The sequence below is a fragment of the Lipophrys pholis genome, assembly GCF_963383615.2.
Source record: "Lipophrys pholis genome assembly, chromosome: 7".
Classification (NCBI taxonomy): Eukaryota; Metazoa; Chordata; class Actinopteri; order Blenniiformes; family Blenniidae; genus Lipophrys; species Lipophrys pholis.
Window position 1 is genome coordinate 13,454,422 of NC_137638.1, and position 21,224 is coordinate 13,475,645.

The following is a 21,224-nucleotide window of genomic DNA, read 5'->3' on the forward strand; positions in this document are numbered from 1 at the left end:
GCTTTTCATTGGCAGATCTGGAGAATTTTTAGAGGGGTCACATGGTGCTCTTTTACTCATGCTCCATTTGGACTTTTTGATTTTTAATTCAAGTGTTTGTCTTCCTTAATCTTGCTTTGGTCAAGGCTTTCTTTCAAAAAACAGGAGGCATTTGGCTTGTTTTTCCATCGTGAGCATTAAAGTAGGGTTGGGCACGTTTCCCTCAGCTAAATTGTTCTTTTCAACATCTGCTGCTTCAAAACAATTCCCAATAAACATGTAACACTTATTTCAGTCGTTTCAGCTAAAAAAACTAAAGAAACACAGAAATATAATAAAAGTGAAATGAAGACCTTCATTTCAGACTCAAATTACTTTCAGGCTTGTTTTATTTTGACTGATTATTTCCAGAAAAAAAGCGTCCTCTTTCTTAAATTACTTTATTGCTGCATTCGAGTACAAGTATGAGAACTAGGTTACAAAATGTAGGCTTATAGGGTGGCACTCTGGATTGAGTCACGAAGCGATGTACCAGACAACAGCCGGTGGCAAAAGCCCTCTGTCACTTTCTTTCATTTTTCTGCTTGATGATCCAACACGGTTGATCTTCTTGGACCTAAAGGCCCAGCAGCCACATTCTGCAGTTATGTAAGAGCCCTCAGGTAATGGCAGTGCCTCTCTACTCAAGTGGACAAATCACATCAAGAATGTCAATGTACATCCAGGACGCATATACAAAAAGCTGTAACCTGTTAATGTGTCGGAAACTATTAACCTCACAGCAGTCCTTCAGGTCGATCAAGATGCGATTTGATTAATAATTTCAACACACAGGTGGACTCCTGATTTTAAAAGTGCTCTCATGCAGAATCACACCAATTAATCAGAGGGAACAATGAAATTCAACACATTTTCCCGATGCAGGCCAGGTTGTATTTTATTTACATACAAACTCGGGGAACAGCAAATGTCAGTAAAAAAAAAAAAAAGAGTAAGGCTTCATATTTTTCGTGATCGGAATACACAGCCTGCCAATCAACTGTGAAATATAGGAGGCTGACAGATAAAGAGCCAGGTTGTCATGGCTGAGGTGATTATTGCAAACAGTCTGAGCCAGAAAGACAAGTCAACATCTCCTTCATTTTCCATATGCAAAAAAAACACAATGATGTATTGCATCAGATGTGTAATGCAAAAAAAACAAACCAAAGAAAACAACCCTTTTGTTGATGTTTACGCACATTTTATATTATAATGAATGGGGAATCATTTGAATTACAGTATACATTTTAATCATATTTTATTAATTCCACTATGGGAAATTTCTTTGCTGAATCGATCCATTGGCGGGCAGCCACAGTACGGAGCTCGGCGAAGCGGGTGGGGGTCAGGGGTTTTGCTCAGGGTGCATGTCTATTGGACGTTCATGTTTTCTGATTTAACACATTTCAGCTATAATTTATAGTAACTCATTCAACTAACAGGAAAAATGATTCAAGAGATTTGTTTTACATTTGTTCAGCTGCATCGTACAATAGCTTATTAATCCTACAGTACAGTACAGATTAAAGAGAGATTCTATGTCGAGTGTGACATAAAAATTAAAAAAAGTTAAGCTTTACCTTAGGGATTTAGAAAAGAAAATTATAAATAGTTCAAGATGAAATGTAACTTATTATTTGGTGAAAGCTGCACAAATGATGTAGAAATTAACTTAATGGTGTGACAACTAATGTCAAGATCACAAAATAAGATGAACCATGTACAATGGCTTCAAAAAAACACATTAAAAGTCACTGAAAACAACTTTTCCCTTATCTTCAAGCTGGCAGGGAAGTCAACCAAGTGCTTGCCTTTTATATGCATTTCGTCCAATCTGAGGCTTTTTTTCTTGAGAAAAAGAACTGAAGCATCAAACACCAACAAACGCATCTCAGTGTCAGTGGAAGCTCTTTTAAATCTGTTGCATGGATCTCAGGTTAGGAGACACCTACAACGCGGGAGAAAGGAAAGGGAGGTCATTCTTGGAAGTAAAAATTTTAAATATGCAATGCAGTGCCGAGTTGAGAAACCGTTCCATTACTCACCGCAAACTCTGTGCCCGTGCATGCCTTGATATCCTCAGGAGTGAGCCCCTCCCATACTTCTATCAGAGTCAGGCCTTTTGTCTTATCCACATCAAACACAGCCTGGTGGACGGGAAAGAGGGACGAGACGGAGGGTGGGAGGGAAAAACGACAGTACGTTAAAAGTGTGAGTGACGGACCAAAACACTAAAATGACGAGAGCCAACATTTCTGCGATAGATGCATTTGAGCCCCGCGGTGTGTGTGGTCACTGGGTCGCAGACAAGAATGTGAGTGCCCCCCCCGCCCCCAAAAAGCTAGCTGTGCCAAGAAGAGTGCCAGAGTACCACTCAAGTGTCTATATAGCAGATGACAAAATAGCCACAGTTGTGAGCGACACAGTCAGGAAGGTCCTACGAGAGTAGTCCTCCAATCTCAGAGGCTGCACCATTACGAAAGACTGAGCAGCTCTATTTTATACTGTAGCCTTGCTTTGAACGGTTCAAACATAACTAGAACCATACTATTTAGAATAATGAACCAGCAATGTGAAAGTTCAACATTAATGGAGAATGATTCACTGTCAGTCTGTTGACTTCACACAAACGTAGCATGAGGCAGATTCACCTTCAACGTTGTGCTGCTGGGACTTCGAGCATAGTCAGATTTTTTAAATGCATCTCTCATGGACAATCAATCAGCCAGCTATCACTCATATTTTAAATAGCCCCGTGACTTTCTGGAGTTACTCTGGCACTCTCTATACATGCGATCACACTTCTCTACAGCCTGCATGGGCACTGCAGGGGGCGGTTGCGAATACACACACGTGCGCAAGCGAAATTGATAAATCCGTCTTCGAGCTCACAGAGGAGCTTATGCTTCAATATTTCGAGCACGCTCAGGTTTCGGCACAAGAATGCTTAGAAATGAGGCCAGTGGAGGTTTCCATAGTAGAAATACTGGGTCGTGTTTGTTTAAAGGCATCTGCATCAATGGAAACAAAAACAAACAAAAAAAACAATCACAAAAGCTGGACAAAAATCTTCAAAGATCTTTAATGCTGTTCTCGCAAACGAAACATCAATCAGACAAACCATCCTTCTGGAGTACCATCAGGCAACAGCACTGCTATCACCCTTGGAAGCTTTTATTATGAGCCAATTCAATTTTTTTTTATTACATGAACAATTTATGTAACGCTCTTGTTTTAGCTCAAATCCTCCTCTTGCTTGGATTCCTGTACATTTCATGAATAATTACAATTAGTCATGCAATGCTCCTCTTTTTTTTTCTTTGCTCTGGCTCAGTTAAGGTGAGTTTTTAGCATCAATGTGTCTGAAGTCCATCTCTCTACAACACAACTTGGGCCGAGGGGAGCAAAAAGAAAACTTTAACACCTCATCTGCGCATTTTCTTTTTTAATTAATTCAAGCATGTATTTTCAGATCTCACCATTATTGGCACTGCTTCATTTTGTTAATTTTTTGGTTTTTGTTTGTTGCATAATCTGCTCTATATCTTCAGAAATAAAAGGATTTGTACCAAACTCATATCATCAGGATCTTTTCATTGGAGGGCTGGAGTAATTAAACAAAGAGAACAGTTTTTCCAACTTACAAATTGTAATTTCAAAGAAGAAACAGAGTAAAACACCACGTGCAGCAATAACGCCACCCTTCTTTAATGTTTGGTTTGACAGCTTTTGGCAGCGATGAAAGCCTCCAAATGTTTCTTGTCGCCATCGATAAGCTTCTTGCACTTCTCAGCTGATATTTTAGTTTGAAACGGTTGTTTATCGTTTACTTTTTTGTATGAAACACGAGTTCTCAATAGAAAAAAGATCTTTCACTGGATTCATTTTTTTTCAAGATATATTCCACATTCATTTCCACTTAAACTTCATGGGTGCAGATTCTGTCGCAAATCAAATTGCTCTTGCAAAACTTAAGAACATTATCGCATATTACAAGTCCGCCTAATGTTGTGCAGCTGCAATAAGAACTTAATTGAGTGTAAAAAACAGACAAAGTCTTTGTTAGAAATATTGGTAAATCAAGCCATTTTTGAATGAAGGCCAAATAGTATGTTGAGCGTTTCGACCATCTTTGGTATCATTTAGTGAAGTTTTTATGTCAAAAAAAGGAAAAAAAGAAGCTTGATGGCGTCAAACTGAAATGACTGCTCGTGTTTGGCAATGCAACAAACCTAAACACTTTCATTCATAATTATTCAACTTTAATGAATTCTGATTTCTTTTGTTGAAATGCTCACCTTTTCACTACCAAGAAACCACTGCTCTTATGCATCTCCATTATTCATTCAACAATTTACAGAAAATTCATTTTCTTGAATTCACATACAAGTTGAGGCATTTCCTTCTTGATGCAGGTTTGCACAGCTTTCAAAGCCACCAGAGCATGCCATTATTCCCTAATTATGCAGACAATGCAGAACTATTTCATAACGACAGCCCTGTTTGCTCCTCTCAGCAGGGCCTGAGAGGCTCCGCCACAGTCACATCCAGCCAAAGCCTGTCAGGACTCACAGCTCATTAGAACCACAGAGGCAGCGACAGGGCAGGAGGCAGATATCTCACTCCAATAGAGCAAGACAGATGGAATGTCACAAGGAACAAGGGTGTGTGGATAGCACCAACTCTGACATGCATCTCTAATTGTGACACGTGTCATGAGTGATTAAGGGAAATTAGGAATTTGTCAAAATGTGCCAGAGGTGTCGGATTTAGATGCGACCACAGTGCACAAACACGGTGAGCGTAAGGGTATGTCGACATGAGGGGGGAAAAAAAAAAAAGTCTGTGTGACTCTGCTTCACGGTTCACAGCATCTTGATACTAACGGTTAAAAAAAGAAAAACAAAAAAAAAAAAAGAAAGCACTCACCCAGACCATTAACCATTCGCTGACCTCATTTCTACCATCCACACTTCAATAATGACAGAAAAACAAACTGCGCCTCCATTTCCAAAGCAGCCTTTTGTTGAGCGAGCGTTGAGTCACCTTTCTTCACAGTTCTCAAAGCCGCCACCACCATTAACCAGATTGATGAAAGTTAGTCAGTGTGAAGCTGGTAGTCTGCCTCATGTGCCTGTCTGGCGAGACGTCATGAAACAACAAGGGGCGACCATCTCACAGCCAACTGGATGTTCGAGACAAAAGCGAACGCGAGAAAGTGATAAGCGAACAAATTAGCATTTGACCTTCCGACGCACAAAACAAAAGCAGAACCAGATTCTTGTCAGTGCATTCTGGCAAACAAAGGCTGGATTTGAAGATGAGTGAACACAAAAGCTCATACAAAGTCCATAAAATTTAATTTTGTGGCTGGAGTAATAATTGCTATCAAAGATATCGCTGTCATTATGGAAAATGCCAAAGCCGTTGCTTTTCTGGACTCTTTATGAAAATTGAATAATTCAAGACTCATTTGGCTTTATGTGTGAATAAATGGGTGAATATCTTTTTTTTTTTTACCAGAGGGAATAATTCTTGAAATATTTTCAGCCACTAAAGCATCAGGAGCCAGAGAGGAGATGCGATTTTCTCACTGAAAATGTCATATAAATGCACACACATAGACAAACACACATTCAGTCAATCATCAAGTAGAAAATGCTACAAGTGAGCCAACCTGTAAATGGCACAAATACAGTTAAAAGTACTGGCAGCAAGCAGTATAACATGATTTTACCATATAGAGGAGCCGAGCAGAGAGGCAGCCTGAGGCAACAGGTTTCAGTCTCAAATCATAACACTACTGAGGACAACACTTACAACCCCCCCCCCCCCCCCCCCCGGCCACCGTGAGTCAAGGAGCATGTTGCAGTTGTGAGAATACATTGCATAGTGTCACCATATGTACATGTCACTGTGTGGAATTTAAAAAATATGTGTGTGTGTGTGTGTGTGGCTTCACAGTGGGCTAGTGAATGGCTCTCGCTCCTCACAGCAAGAATTTCTTTTGTGGGTGGAGTTTTCATTTTCTCCTTGCGTGCCCTGGGTTTTTCTTTCAGTAGTTCAGCTTCTTCAGAGTCCAAAAAATGTGTGCTTGAGGTTAATTGGTGGCTCTGAACTTTCCACTGCTGTGAACGCGAGTGTGTGTGATTGTCTGTCCCAGTGTGTTTCCCCCGTGATGGACTGGCAACATGACCAGTGTGCACTCTGCCTTCGCCCTGAATCAGCTTCCATGTCCAGCGATCCTGAATTGGATAAAGAGGTATTAAAGAAAGATGGGATCTTGTGTATGTTCCATTGTGGCTAAAATATGGCTTATATGAGAGTTGTAAATCTGTGCATCCTGTTTTGGCATACAGGGCTGTACATTTTAAGGCCTCCAAAGCATTGGGCAATCCAAGCTCATCATCACTGAACAGATGCACTTCAATAGTTCATGTACCAAAACGTGATAGTCGCTTTCAAATAACTTGCACCATTTTTGACATAATTACGTGAAATGTAAATTTTGTTTAGGTGATACAAAGGTCTCTGACATATGACTACCGTCAACAAATGTGTCTACTAGCGAGTTCTCTATGATTAAAGTTACTATTTGTTAATTGAATAAAACTTAACCTCTTAAGACCCGAACCCAGATCTAGACAAATCAAAATCATGTCCACATATGTGGACACCAGGTCCGAGGAGTCATTAAAATAGAACATGAACCCACTGATTGTTCTCTGAAGTATATGAGGTTCTTACATTGCCCCAAATTTTCCTTCACTGACCAAATTCGGTTTCTCAGTCTGTAGTAAGCCCCTAAATTAATATTGAGTAAAAAGCAAAAATATTGAGCTGTCTTTCTTTTACAGTAGGTGACCCGGTTAAAGCATGACTTGACTCGGTGCAGACACAATACTAAATGGACGAACTGTCAGTGTCAAGAAAGAAGGCATGAGGACATATAAAGCAGGCTCTGAGACTATATCTACTGCAGACTGACATCTTTTTTTTTTTTCCCACCAATTTAAAATTACAAAATTAAGTAGCTAATACTCCAACTCTCCCTTCTCTTAGAAGCTTATTTTGTCTTTCAGTGAAGCTGCATAAGAAATGAGCATGTTGTAAATTACCTAGTTTAACATTTATTAACTGTTGGATTGCATCCCTTCACAATTAAAAGGAAAAAAACACTTTGCTGATGACACTCCAATTTAAATCTGTATTTTATCTCTGTATTGGACAGCAGAAACAGAAGTTCATGTCAATTATAGTTCTTACTGTGCAGTACAGAAGTCAGATTTTCAAAACAACCAACTCACAATGATGACAAGAGGGGACAAAAAGTTGGCTTTCTTAACATCGATGTCAAGAATAAGCTTTTTTCTGAGGTCTGAAATCCGAGACAAAGAAGAATTGTCATTCACATGCCAACTGTTTTGAAAAGTTCTTTTTTTCCCAGATCCAAAATACAAAAGAAGGATGGACATCAATGGCACAGTGTTTTGCATGCAATAAAAACATGTTTGTGAGGCTAATTAGACTTTAATATAGCCGTAGGTGTAAGAGTGGGTATGTGATTGTCTGTTTTTAAGTGTTGGCCCTGTCATAGACTGCCAACTTGTCTAGGCTGTACCCTGCCCTTCATCCAATGTCAGCTGGGAAAGGTTATAGCCCCCGCAGTCTTAGCCTGGACAAAGTGGGTGCAGATGATGGATGAGAAGGCAAATAGCACAAAAATATTTTTAAATTTATTCCAAGCACAACAGACTTGGTATCAGGAGATCAAGCAGGAGGGGGAGTGTGAGAAGGGCTGGAAACTAAACTAAACTTAAACGTTTGTGGTGATTGAATTCAAATTGCAGAAGTAAATAAGGAAAGGGTTCTCTGGGTTCAGTATCTCTGCATATTTTAAAAAGCCCACTGAAACACAAATACCTCCTCTACTTCAACCTTTAGTTACTACTCCAACCATTAACTGAGCTGTAGTCACCATAACGTCTCACTATATGTCATCAACATACATATATTTAGTTGTCTAATTGGTTAACACGTCAACAGGTGTACATGACCCCTGACCCCCTCTGGGCACATAGGACATGTTTGTTGGTAGTGTACAACATGATTTCACAAAACACACAACATACAACAATGCACAGTTGTAATCCTGGCGCAAACATCAGTAATGCTTTAAAAAGAACCAAGTAGAATGGAATCAACAAAGCACATAATAATAGGAAACCCAACCCAGGCCATTAAAATAGTAAAAACACCATAACAGAATGACTAACTAGCCTCCTCTCAGAGATCAACTAACAATTAAATTAGTGTTAAATGAATAAATGCAATTTCTATCCACTGATGCCATTCTGTTGTATCCTGCTAATTTATCACTGTGTGTGTGTGTGTGTGTGTGTGTGTGTGTGTGTGTGTGTGTGTGTGTGTGTGTGTGTGTGTGTGTGTGTGTGTGTGTGTGTGTGTGTGTGTGTGTGTGTGTAATGTAATGTGATTTGGAAATAAAGATACAAAGCAGAGATGTGTGGCTGGTGGTCTGGCTTCACACTTTATGTGTGGTGACATAAGTGAACTGGTTAACTTGCATAATTAATCAAATAATTAGAGTCAGGACGCATTAGAAATCTATACGTCACCCTATACTGAATGCAAGAGGCAGGTCCTCTGACACATATTCAGTGAGTACTCAACCTTACCATGTGACTGCTGCAAACCTGTTATATTTTTGCACTTATGAATTTAAGAAGATATGCACAGAAGACATTAGTAAAATGGGCGCTAGAGCTTTAGGGTATGAGTGCTTCTCATTTATGGTACTCTTGTTTGCTCCCACAGTCCACAGGAGACATGCTCAATCATAGCTTACTCACTGGCACCGTCCAGCAAACATGAGTGAGCCAAGCAAGTTTATGACTAATGGCTCATCCATCCATTCATGCATGTATCCACTTCTCTTCAAATTTGGATTGAATACAAATTTGACAAATACAAGCAAGAATCATGAAAGCGCACCTTTTCTGTGATGATCCGATCCACACACTGCTTCCCTGTCAAAGGCAGGATGCATTTGTCCAATATCTTGTGTTTTCCTCCCTAAAAGAAAAGGGCAGAGAGACGAAAGGAAAACAATTCTGAGACACTGAAAAATGGCAGTGGCCCAGATAGTGGCCTAATTTTCTCTTTCCTATTTTGATGAAGAAAATTCATCAGGTTAAGTACAGTCGGCGCACAGTACATGCGGCATGTATTCCAGGCGAGTCTGTTTCAGTTTACCTGATGGACATCTTTAAGAAAAACACACAGTCAAATGACCTTCCTACGTTGTCTGAGAAACCCACATCAAACACTCGCTGCCTCATCCCCATCATGAATGAAAACAGGCTTCAGGGCAGTAAATTTATGCTCACCTGCTGCACCATCTGGACTATAACTGGGCGCCAGAGAGAGTCCCATTGGCAAAACGCAGCATGCTTTGTGAATGCTGAACGTTAAGCTGCCATTGCATTGTATCAGTCAGGATTTTGTAAATGTAAACGTATTCAGTTGCAGTATCTACCGCTATTGTCAGAAGGCACGGAACATGTGGGTTTATTAATTTCCCGCTGCAGAAGCGAGCGAACTAACCAGCGCTTCCTGAGCCATCAAGTCCAATTCTAGTCTTGTATTTAAATTAGTTGAGGATGAACAAGCCGGAGGTGGTGCTCTCTGGGTCTGGTAAAGAGGCAATAAGCTTTCCATTAACAAAATGATCCCTAATCAGCCGTAACAGTCACATTCATTTCTGTAGAATGCAGATACACAGAAAACTCTTGAGGGTACAGATGTACTTAAAAAAAAAAAAAAAAAAAGGAACAGAAGACAGTATCTGATCTGGACTCTTGATGATGTTTCTATTTTAGAGGGAATAAAGCGAGCTCAAAGCATTAGCTCACAAAACTGTGCACACACCTTAGCCGAGTGCTCCATGGTCACCACCACCTTGGTTCCAGCACTAGCCACTAAATCCATGGCTCCTCCCATTCCCTTCACCATTTTACCCTGTGGACCAAAAAGACAGGATTTGGTTATTAAAGGCTGGACAGTATTATAAAGACAACGGCCCCATAGTCCAAACCAGAGCATTGTTCAAAATTGAATGTAAAGTTGAATGCAAAATAAGCAATATAAAATCTTAGAAAATATCTTAAAAATATTAGGCCTCGGAGAAAGAGGAAGAAATACCACACTTATTCAAGTAAATCTGCTTCACCAGTAAAAGAAAAGAAAAAGCCTAAAAAGTTCCAAAGCCATTTCATGCCTTTGGTGAGGGAATATATTACCATGTTTTGTGCTCAGTAAAGCCTTATTGTACGTCTTTACTGGAGCAACTCTGAGAATATGTGTTGGTCTCGAGCCCAGGAACATGAGGAAGAGATTATCGTGATCGGTGGCATTAGAAAAATACAGTGAGGTTACAGTAACAGCATCACACAAAGGCTTGAGAATTAATGAGGATTAAAAGGTTCAACCTGAGAAATTCATGTATGCATGAAATCGACTGATTATTCCCAGTGGTCACTAAAACATTTTCCATCAACGGCTAATTGATTAGAGGAGGCATCAGCTTGTCACAGCAAGGGATGTGCATAATGAAATTGTGAAACAACGAAACATTGGCTCCATTAATTGTAAGTTAAGTCTGAACAAAACGCGCTTAAACTTGACTATTTTCTAAGCATCGACAGAGATATTAGGTGCCAGTGACACTCCCAGTAACAGCTTAAGAAGCCAAAAATTTAAATTGAGCTTGCAGATATCAAACCATTTTCCCACATCAAATGTAATCAACACATTTAGAGGTGAGAAAGAAGGTGGATTTATTCTGTAACCAACAAAAGAAGTCCATTTCAGTCCACAACACAGGACAAGTTTGAATTAGGAATGTTTCTTCTGTAGATGGCCACTTTAATAAAAGTCCCTGGCCCTGTGGTATGTGGATTATAAAGAGAAGCAAGGCAAGTATTTCTCAAAATACAAGATAGCTATGCTGTTGGCACCACAAATAAAATAAGATAAAAAATAAAATCATGTGGTAAAAATATCAAGACCAGATCTGTCAAAGCCTGAGCAATTTAAACTAAAGCTATAGGAAGCGCGCTGAACAGGACTGGTGGCGACAGAGAACAGACTTTACCAGCTTGAATCCTGCTCTGGCTGCTGTCTTGTTTTGAAAATCAGGAGTAAGATGGTTGAACTAGGGGCTTTGAAATGTTCCCAATGGTTTTATGAAGAAGTCAAGTGGGAATATTCCTTTAAAAAAAATAAAAAATCAGACTTCAATTTATAAATAAAACAAATAAATGTGTTATTCAATATAAGTCAATATAAAAACAAGATTTTATACCATGGTAAGAGCTTAAAAAGACACTACAAATTGTCTTCAAGTCACACATTGTTCCCCGTAATGAAGGTTTCCAAATAAGGACGGTGAACACACATATATAGCCACAGGGGGAAGGCTGAGTAACCGAATTAGAATCCCATTTCCTCATCAATCATGTGTAGAGCCTGTTTTGCTCTCTGCTCAATAACCAGAGGATATATATGCCAAGTGTGGTGCATCATAAGAATACTGTCTGCCTCTGGGGAGGCCAGCTGGGAAAAGAAGATATCAGCTGAGAGCAGAAGGAAGTTTAGGAGAGGGGAGGTGGGTTAGAGGAACTGTGGAATTAACATAGGCTAAGAATATGAAAGTAGCGCCACCTAATTTAATCTTGTGGAATCCCAACAGAAAGTAAGTTTATCAACATCCTTGAATAAAACCACTGATATCTGTTATTAAAATACTATCCATTCAGACGTTTCATCTTAGAACAGTCTCACCACCGTTCTTTTCATTCAACGCTTTTAATTTAAATCAGAAAGGCTCTTCAGATGACACTCCTAAAGGAAAGTGTGTTCTCTTTCATATGGTCGATGTTAATGCACTTTACGGCAGTCAACGGCCTCGGTAGAGTGAGCATGGACGATAGGAGATAACACTGTTTGATCTAACAGTAGGCAGCCAGGATTTATGGCAACTGTCCGATCCGGACACCTGCTGACACACTTCACCTAACAACAGGGACGTTAATCAAAGTCGGGGTTGAGATCATAACCACACCCGTTTTTAAATGTTGGTCGGGTTAAGATCGATGAAAGAGTCCATGATTTATTGACACGACAAAAATAATTTCTTTATTTATATTCTGCCATGGAGGGCGATGAAACGCTAAGTGGAAGCACACCACAACAAAAGGTCTGCTGTATTTCTAAAGCAACTGAAAATAAATATTAGAACGAGCCTTCGATTTTTTAAAAGGAAAGCTATCTACTCAATAATATGACGCCTTCGGTGTGGCTGTGACGATTTGGGGCAGCAGAAAAGCACAGAGAGCTGGCAGCTCAGCCTGTGCCGGCCCTTGATTACATGCACGCGACATCTGATTGTGGTCAAATGTGTCACTAATGCTCATGACCTTGATAGATGTTAAATAGTCTAATGAAAGAGTGTTGTTGCGGCAACTCAGGCAGGTTGCAGATCGGTAACTCACCGAGCACTGGATGTGACCCATTATGCTTAGAAGATTGGCATTTACATGGCTTCAGACTCACAGCTTTGGAAATTGTTATTTGCAACAGCGTTGATCGTGATTGTTCCAACATCAAGCAATACAATTCTGAGAACATCTATTCTGCTACGGTCTTTTGATCAAAGAAAAATAATGATGGGTTGTTTGCGGCGTGTTTTTTGTGCCTGTGCTCAGTCTGCAAACTCTAATACAACCGCTGTATTGTGGTGTAGTGATTAACACTCAACTCACAATGAGTTTCCCCAGTTGAAGTCTGGGTTGAGGGTACGTAGAGGTTTGTATAGTTTTCCGGTACTAACTGAGTGATTGAGTTTTCTCTGGGTACTGCAGTATCCTCCCAGTCCTAAAACATGTGTTGGAGGTTAACCCTGCCCTCACTTATAGTGAGCTAGATTTGACTCCACCATACAACTGTTAATAAATAGATATAGCGGTATAGAAGATGGTTGGATGGATTTTTGTACTATTTCTCATTCATTCATTTATTTATTCATCTATTCTTCTTGTCGCTTTGACTGATGCAGTCACCCAAAAAACAGCTTAATAAAAAATTCTCCTTGTTAAAAAAAAAAACGAAATGAAAAAAACATGCACCAAACCAAATACAGTATAGATATAAATGTGTATATTAGTCACCACTGTTGCTGTTAGTTCATGGTGGAAATAAATTGGCTTGTATGAATTAAATGTGACCGCAGTCTTACCCAAATGCTTTATTTAAAATGATGGCAAAATTTAAACCCCTTTTGTTATTATTTAGTGACCTAAAAGGCTCCTTTCTATGTATGAGATGGCCCCAATATCTGCGTTGGCCTCCATTGTTTTAAGTTGCTATGCTTTGGCAAACCTCTTCATGTATGACTGTGGCACATAAAGCAATGGGCATATGCAAAATACACAGTAGCATGAAGAAATGGAAGGTTGCCATGGCAATTGACTTCTGACCTGCAGAACCTGCAACAAGTCACTGAACTGGAACTAATTTATTTTCAGAACAATATCCATGGAAAGAAATATCCTCTGCCTCGGACGCTAACAAGGGCAGGGTAATTTAGTCAGCCAATTAACAAAGCTTTGATGATATTAACCTTGCCGGTCTAACTGAGTCCCCACCGGTTTTTAATTTCGTTGACTCTGCGATTGTGTCCATTGCCTGCTGTAATCGTACCACCACAGGGACACTTGGGTACTTGAAACTGTCTATCTGGACGCATTTCATTAGCAGAAACACAAAATTTGAATACACAGTGAGAACCCATCTTTTTAAACTCTACGACCGTTATTCAACTCCTCAAATGCAATCCACGACCACATTCATGCACATTATTTAAGATTAAATTAGTTATTGGTGCAAAATGTGTTTTTATTGTATTGTTCTTGTTATCACAACTCTAGAATGGGGAAGTTATTTTTCCTTTAATATACGGTACGTTTTGCATTTTTACATCCTTATCAATCTCGCCCTTAATAATTATTTCACAGCTCAGACAAATTTTGGGACCAAGGCTGGATGTGGGGCAATACCCTTTCAATACAATGTTGTTGGACCTCTGACACCCATGTGAAATTGTTCGAAAACTGTATAATATCGGACCTTTAACATGCGACAGGAAAGACTTTGACCAGGTCAGCGCTAAAGAAATTCACCAATTGGTATACAAGTAAGGCGTTTTACGTTGAGGGTATGGAACAGTGCAACCCCTAAGGATTTCCAGAGAACTACGCCAAAAGATTCACTTGGTCTCTTTTATATAAAAGTTTGGAAAATCATTCTCAGTTTCTGTCCAACCCTGTCTCTGGTTAACGCATGGCCTTCTGTATTTCTCTAGAACTGTATTTTGAACTCTCCCCTAGTCTCTTCAGGATGTTTTGACTCGAGCTATAAGTTGGGTGAACTGTTTCACCCCGAAGGTGCCATATGTTCCACAAAGTAAGCAATGTACATGCGCTCAGCCTGTGTGTAATGCAAAAGAAAACAACTTACAAAGCTGGCCAACTTCTCCTCTCTTCATTGTTTCCTTTGACCATTTTGAGATCGAGACTTACCACTGCAAGAACACCCCAAATGTGAGCTACAGTTCGGGAAAGGCTCCGACCCAGTCGTCTAGCCATCACAGTTTGGTACAAGTTAAACTTGCTCAAACCCTTTCACTTGCCCATTTTCCCTGCTCCCACCACAGCAACTTCAAGGACAAAATGCAATAACAGGTGTCATGATGAAAAGATAATCAGTATTATTCACATCACCTCTCAGTGGTCATAATCTAATGACTGCTTGGTGCATATTGGAGAATAATGGACAGAAAGCATAAGAAACACCCCTAAAATGATGAGTACTGTATCTCTGACAAAGATTGGGGTTTGCTTGCTTTTTTGTGTTGCCATGACAACCCAACACAATGTTCTCATTTGCAATGCAAGTGTTCGCGTTCCAGTCAGCGGCAGAAACACCACAGAAAATGACCCCCTTCACAATCCAAGAGTTCCCACTTACCAACTGGCATCCAACCCCCCGTCCCTGACAACCTCCACTGTCTAATACAAAAGGCTCTCTATCTAATAACATGGCGACAGACTGCCACAAGCCTTCATTACCCAGACAACTAATGACACGAATACGAGAGGAAGAAGTGACAGGGAGACAACGTGCAACACACTCAAGAGTGACTGTGAAAAATAAATGCTTACAGTGTGTAATTTTGTAAATACAGTGCTGTTTGTTCTTAGTCGTGACATTTAAATATGAATATGAAATTCAGAGGTCTGGAAAACATCCCACAAAAACTAGATGTTTAATGTGTGCACAAGCTTGACTGGGAACTAAAATAAAACTGTGCCGTATGGTCAGATGGACCATGTCTCATTTTATGATACAGCAGAAAACCAAGTGAAGAAATAATACAGTGCTATTAAGCTCCACCTTCATTAATGTTGCCATCAGGCCTGGTTATGATCACTTAAGCTGGTAACTGCATTTTAATACCAAGTAGCTCGAATTACTGCTGCTCTTTAAACTGCAGTTAAACCAAGCCTCTGGGTGATGTGGAATTTACATCCGATGCCTTGATTATTTTCCTTCATCCACAAGGGCGACAACTATCTGAACCAGGGAAACCAGGAAAACCACGACCTGTCAGCTGTTCACTCCAACTTGGAAATGAGCTTTTTGAAAATGAAAAGAGAGAAGTGGACAAGAAAAACATGAATAAATTATCATAATTATAATCATTGTCATCATCCACTCATTACTGAAACCAGTTTGTCATCCTACGCTCTCATGCAATACCCACATAAAAATGCTGATTAACATGTCTTTTTCACAAACAGCCATTTGAGTCACCGTGACAAACAAAAGATGACAATTTCCACAAGAAAAGAAACTAAATAATTTTCACACCTCCATTGCTCAATGGACAAATTTTGTCTTGTACCATGGAAACTTGAGGCATATTTACTGAATTGATTTGGAACGTTTTGATCAACAGACTGGACCTTGAAATCAGTAAAAACAGTGTATCAATAATTTAATATTTTAATCCGGATTGAAGGTTTAATTATTCAACCGTATTAAGCACATTGTTATTACAGCTTGTTCACGCACACATTTCTCCTTTTTTATTGCCTGTTGCTGTGAGTGCCTTCTGAACGTGCTGCATTTAAGCGGCTGTCGGTACAGTTCCACAGCAGCTCTGCATTCAGCTTGCAACTTGGGTTTGTTCTTCACATTATCTGTAGCGGGTGATCTGTACGTGTATCCTTATTTGATCATTCAAATTACATAGCACGATATAAACAGAACTTTCCCCACGGTAACTTGAAAATGGAAACCGTTCTCCTTCAAAGACAGAAACTAGACATTGTTTTCTCTAGTATAAATAATTCTGTCAACCCATATTTACAACACCTATTATACCAATCAGACAGTTTTACTGAAAACCTCATAAACATTTATTTGGCTTTCTTAGTATAATCCATATTAAACTTACCTTCCCACTTAGTTTCTCCTGAAATCTTACAAAATATCAAATGGTGGAACCATAAGCTCCATATGTAACTCTTATGATCCCGAACCAAACACCAAGTGAGGAGTGTTTATATTGAGCGGCTGTGACCGTTTCTTCTTTAGGATGTATTGATCAAGCTCCACCACTGAAATGATAAAATGAGATACCAAATGTGAAACGCTCTCCTTTGTTCCACTACCTTTCTCTCTGAACCTATTGTTTTTACAGATGCTTCAGCATGAGTGGAGATGAAAAACGGGTTTCAAAGCCCTCAACTGGAAAACGTTCATCTGCATTTTGCATATTAAAAGCATTGAAAATCAACATAATCACGCTGAGATTATTGCATCCCCAACTCCTACGTAAAACATTTCCAATTTCATGCTACGCAGCAATCTTTCGATAGTGAATCATTTTCATTATCAGAAATGTGGGAACCATAATTCCCTTCATCCACCCTTTCAAAAGAGGGGATAATGAAGATTGAGGCAAAAGAGAGTACAGAGGTATTTGCGGCTGTTATGCTGTGTTATTTTGCTGTACAAACTGCCCAACAGTTGAATGACCGAAGAAGATTAAGAGTCTGCTGCTCTGTGGAATTCAATGTCTGCATAACATGCTTAATCAAGCGCCTTTTAATTAGCTATTACCACGGACAAACGAGCACCAGTCAAGAGGTGTAGGGTAAAACATTTCAAAAACCACCGTCAACAACATTATCTGTACTACCCAGGGTGAGTTATATTAGAAAGCATGTTTTATTCATAATATTTCATCTTAATGATCTTTACTGTAGCTGTGTTCACTGGGTTGCTTCAGTAAAATGATGCACTGGCTCAGGGAAATTTGCATACACACTTCAGTCAAGCAGAAAGCAGTCGTCTGCCAGCGGGCATTCTGCTTGAGCGCTTCCACAGTCAGTACAGGCGTTAAATGGGTCCTCGACCTATCGCTGAGGAGGACCGGGGCCACTATGGTCTTCGGACCAATTGACCTGATGTAACACCCAGCAATGATGTCGGCCACCCATTACACTGTAGCACTCACAAACACACCCCTCCCGTCAGTTTCAAGTGTGTCCCCGAGCTCTCGGTTAACAACCAAGGCTGCACCTTTATGAATTTATTCAGCAATCCTGTCTTTGGGGATATTCAAAAGGGCATGTTCTCAAAATACAACATTGAAATGGGAAAAAAAAATAAATACAATTACAAATTGACCACTGACCTTTAAGTTCGCATCAAACTTAAAGGAAAATTCAAGAGTAAAGCTGAATAAATGTGAAATCATCTCATCTTACACAGAATAAACAGGAATCAGGAGAACACATGCAACCATTGAACAGGGGCGTAAGAAAATATACTGAAAATACTTCAGTATTATGTCTTGTGATCTTTATACAATTGCAAGTACACAGTTTTTCTTAACATGAAAATATTCATAGGCAGTAGTATATGCTATTATGGATGCAAACGTATGTGTGTAATGAGTTGTTGGCATATGCTATACAAACCTATGTGCCCTCCCCTGAAATTACTAATAGTTTAATTTGACGTCAAGCTTTGAAAAAAGGAGCCATCAATCATTGTTTGGATTAAAAAAAAGAACTTAAACAAAACCTGAAAGTAATTTGAACAGCAAGTTAATCAGCTTCAGTTTGGGGATATTTTATTTGTTATTCGCTTTGTTAAACTGAAACAAATGTCACACTGTGTGATAACTGACGGTGTTAAAATACTGTTGTTAGGGTTTGTTGTTGCACAACAGCAGTGAAGAAGCGTGTGTTAAAGACAACAATGTAACCAGGAGCACACAACCAGCCTAATGACAGTTCAAGTCATGCAACAAAAGTTTGAGGAAGAAATGAATACACTAACTAAACAATCAAAAAGTCTATTTACACTAAGTAATTAAAGTATTGACGAGGGACATCAACCTAAGTGCCAACTCAAGTCAAACTCTTGGTCCCTCTGTTTTGCCTTCCCCTGAAAAAAAAACTCTGTAGCTCCCTCCAATGTTTTCATGGAGACAAATCTATTAGAGCAACTGACAAATCTACAAATATCATGGATAAATCATATTTGGATTGTTTACATCATATTGTTGTATCGACAGCACAAACACAGCAGATCGGAATAGAAGCGATATCGGTGACTGGCATGCTGTACCACATGCTGTGAAGACTAAGCCTATATTGGTTTTCCTAATAACACACGGTCACATTAACTGATGAGTTGATCAATGGAAAAGTAATCTTCAAGAGGATGACATGACCGTCAGTTTGACCTATAAAACACTTCAGTGGATACGTTTGGCCTTTAGGCTAATAGCTCGACAGTTTGAAGATGTCGCTTCACAACAGAAATGAAATTAAGCACGACAAGAAGAACAACAACAGAAAAGAAGAAAAGAAAAAAATTCTATTATCCACTTAATGCAGCTTTTTATCATGCATATTGTAGTGATGTGCTCACCCCCAACACATGGGGGAGAAATAATGGGTTTAGAAAAAACAAACAGGTGCACCAAATGAAATCCAAACTTACTGGGATCATCCAGTTGGCTAAATCTCCATGTTTTGACACCTGCATGGCGCCCAGCATTGTCAAGTTGACGTGACCCCTGAAGAGGATGACACAACAGAGGACGACAGCTGTCAACTACAGAATCAACTAACAAGTCCACTTGTCTAAAAAATAAATATCGTACAGTGGCCACACTTTCTGTGACAAAATAAAAAGCTCACTATCTAAGATCTTAAATAGAAAGCATCATTATCAGATATTGTCCCTAAAAAGTATGATAGATGACATGGTGTGAGGCCACATAGAAACACATGCAAAGACTAAGAAGTTATAAGGCCCATATGAAAGGTATCTAGTGTGTATTTTTAAATAACATGGTACACATGCTGTCATATGTTGAGTCATTCTTCCTCAGCATCTCTCGATGCACTCGCTCATGCACGCGCGCAGCCTCCATTTGGTCCCTGCCAGGGTGACAGGACAGCGCTATTTATGAGCACTATTGAATTTCTACTGGGTGGACAAACAGAAATGATGCTGCAGGGGAGTACGGGTGGGCAATCTTAGTCTGCGGGAAATCAATAAGAACCAAAGACCTTGGGATTATTGACAATGCAGCAGTCAAGTTGTATGGGTGACAGGTGCTATTTGTTATTACCCAGTGGTACAATTTCAGGTTATGTACTGTGGTCAAATTTTGCTTTTAAGGGCAGAAAAAAAAAAATAAAATATATATATATATATATATATATATATATATAAAACAAACACAAAAAACCCCCCGGCAGAACTGTGAGGTGTGTAATGAGAACACTTCCTAATGTATGTCTGCTGTTACAATTCATGCAGTCCACAGCATTGAGAAAGTTATTCTGAAAGGACTTACATGCAAGTCTACAAATGTCAGACATAGCTATCAAGCTATCAGCCAGCAAATACGTTTTTTAAAGCCTGTCTCACAGCCTTACCCCCGGATCATGGCAAATGACTCATCGCTGGAGAAATAGGCAGCCCCTGGGAGCACAGTGACCGTCTCTTTTCCTGAAAGGAGACAAAACATTTAGACTGATTTATCCGAGCAATAAATTTAACCACACAAAATCATTTACGTTGTTATTTTTCTTTTTTTCCTTATAAAGAATGGAGAGAGGGCAAAATAAAGAATAACAATCAGTTTACAAAAGAATTAGAAAAATTCTGTAAAATGATTTATACAGCCTTAAAACATACCTGGATGCAAATATATGATTGATTTTTACAAAGAATGTCTTGTTCACAGTATTAGGCACTAATGAGTAAAGGTTTAAGACATGTTTGAAAGAAAGAGCGCTATTCCATCAAGCAAGAACATCAAGAAGCCATATGACTGGCTCTGGAATTACTCTGCAGCGGAGTACGATAATCTTAATCACACAGCCAATGTCATTACGAAGGGGATTTAGATGAATTATGAGTCCTGGACGTTATGGTATGGCCCATACAGAGCCCTGATATCATCTTCATGGAGTCTGTCTGAGATTACATGCAGAGGCAGAAGAATCTTAGACAGCCTACATCCACTACGCCCTGTTCTGAATAGTGTTTTACACAAACGTCCTTCAGAAAAGTGCCTGCAATTCGCCATAGAAGTACTGATGCTGCTTTGGGAGCAAAGGGTGCCATAGTGACTACTGATTTCTCTTATGTTAAATAACTCTACATTATATCCAGTAATATAAATTGAGTAATAACACTGTTCACTTTTAGAGCATTCCTTCTGTGCAGCATTCGGTCAATCTTTCCTAAACATTTGAAAGCATTGGTCTTGAATTTAATAATCTTGCATGTACATCACAATGGGGAAAAAAAAAAAGTCTTAAAACAAAATGTAGAGGAGCCACAATTGGTTGAGCTTACCGCAGAAACAAAGTGACTCAAAAACCAAGAAATTGCTATGGATAGTTTCTCACTGACATAGATAAATTTTTTCCCCCCTTTTGGCTTCAATTTTATTCAAAGAGAAAATGTACTTGGCATTCACCTGAACACACACAAGGGTTGTGGCCTTATGACACATGAGGTGA

The 21,224-nt window shown here is 39.4% G+C and overlaps 1 protein-coding gene across 2 annotated transcripts in view; it reads right to left on the reverse strand.

Moving 5' to 3' along the window:
• Window positions 1-352: 352 nt before the first annotated feature.
• oxct1a (3-oxoacid CoA transferase 1a) overlaps window positions 353-21,224 on the reverse strand; it is a 45,333-nt gene continuing 24,461 nt past the window's right edge. For both annotated transcript variants that reach the window (XM_080467789.1, XM_080467790.1), the window contains exons 12-17: window positions 20,130-20,202; window positions 19,183-19,258; window positions 9,970-10,059; window positions 9,034-9,114; window positions 2,067-2,168; window positions 353-1,969 (exon numbers count right to left, since the gene is read on the reverse strand). In XM_080467789.1, coding sequence (XP_080323915.1) covers window positions 1,934-1,969; window positions 2,067-2,168; window positions 9,034-9,114; window positions 9,970-10,059; window positions 19,183-19,258; window positions 20,130-20,202 — 458 coding nt within the window. In that variant the 3' untranslated portion in view covers window positions 353-1,933. The remainder of the gene's footprint in view (window positions 1,970-2,066; window positions 2,169-9,033; window positions 9,115-9,969; window positions 10,060-19,182; window positions 19,259-20,129; window positions 20,203-21,224) is intronic.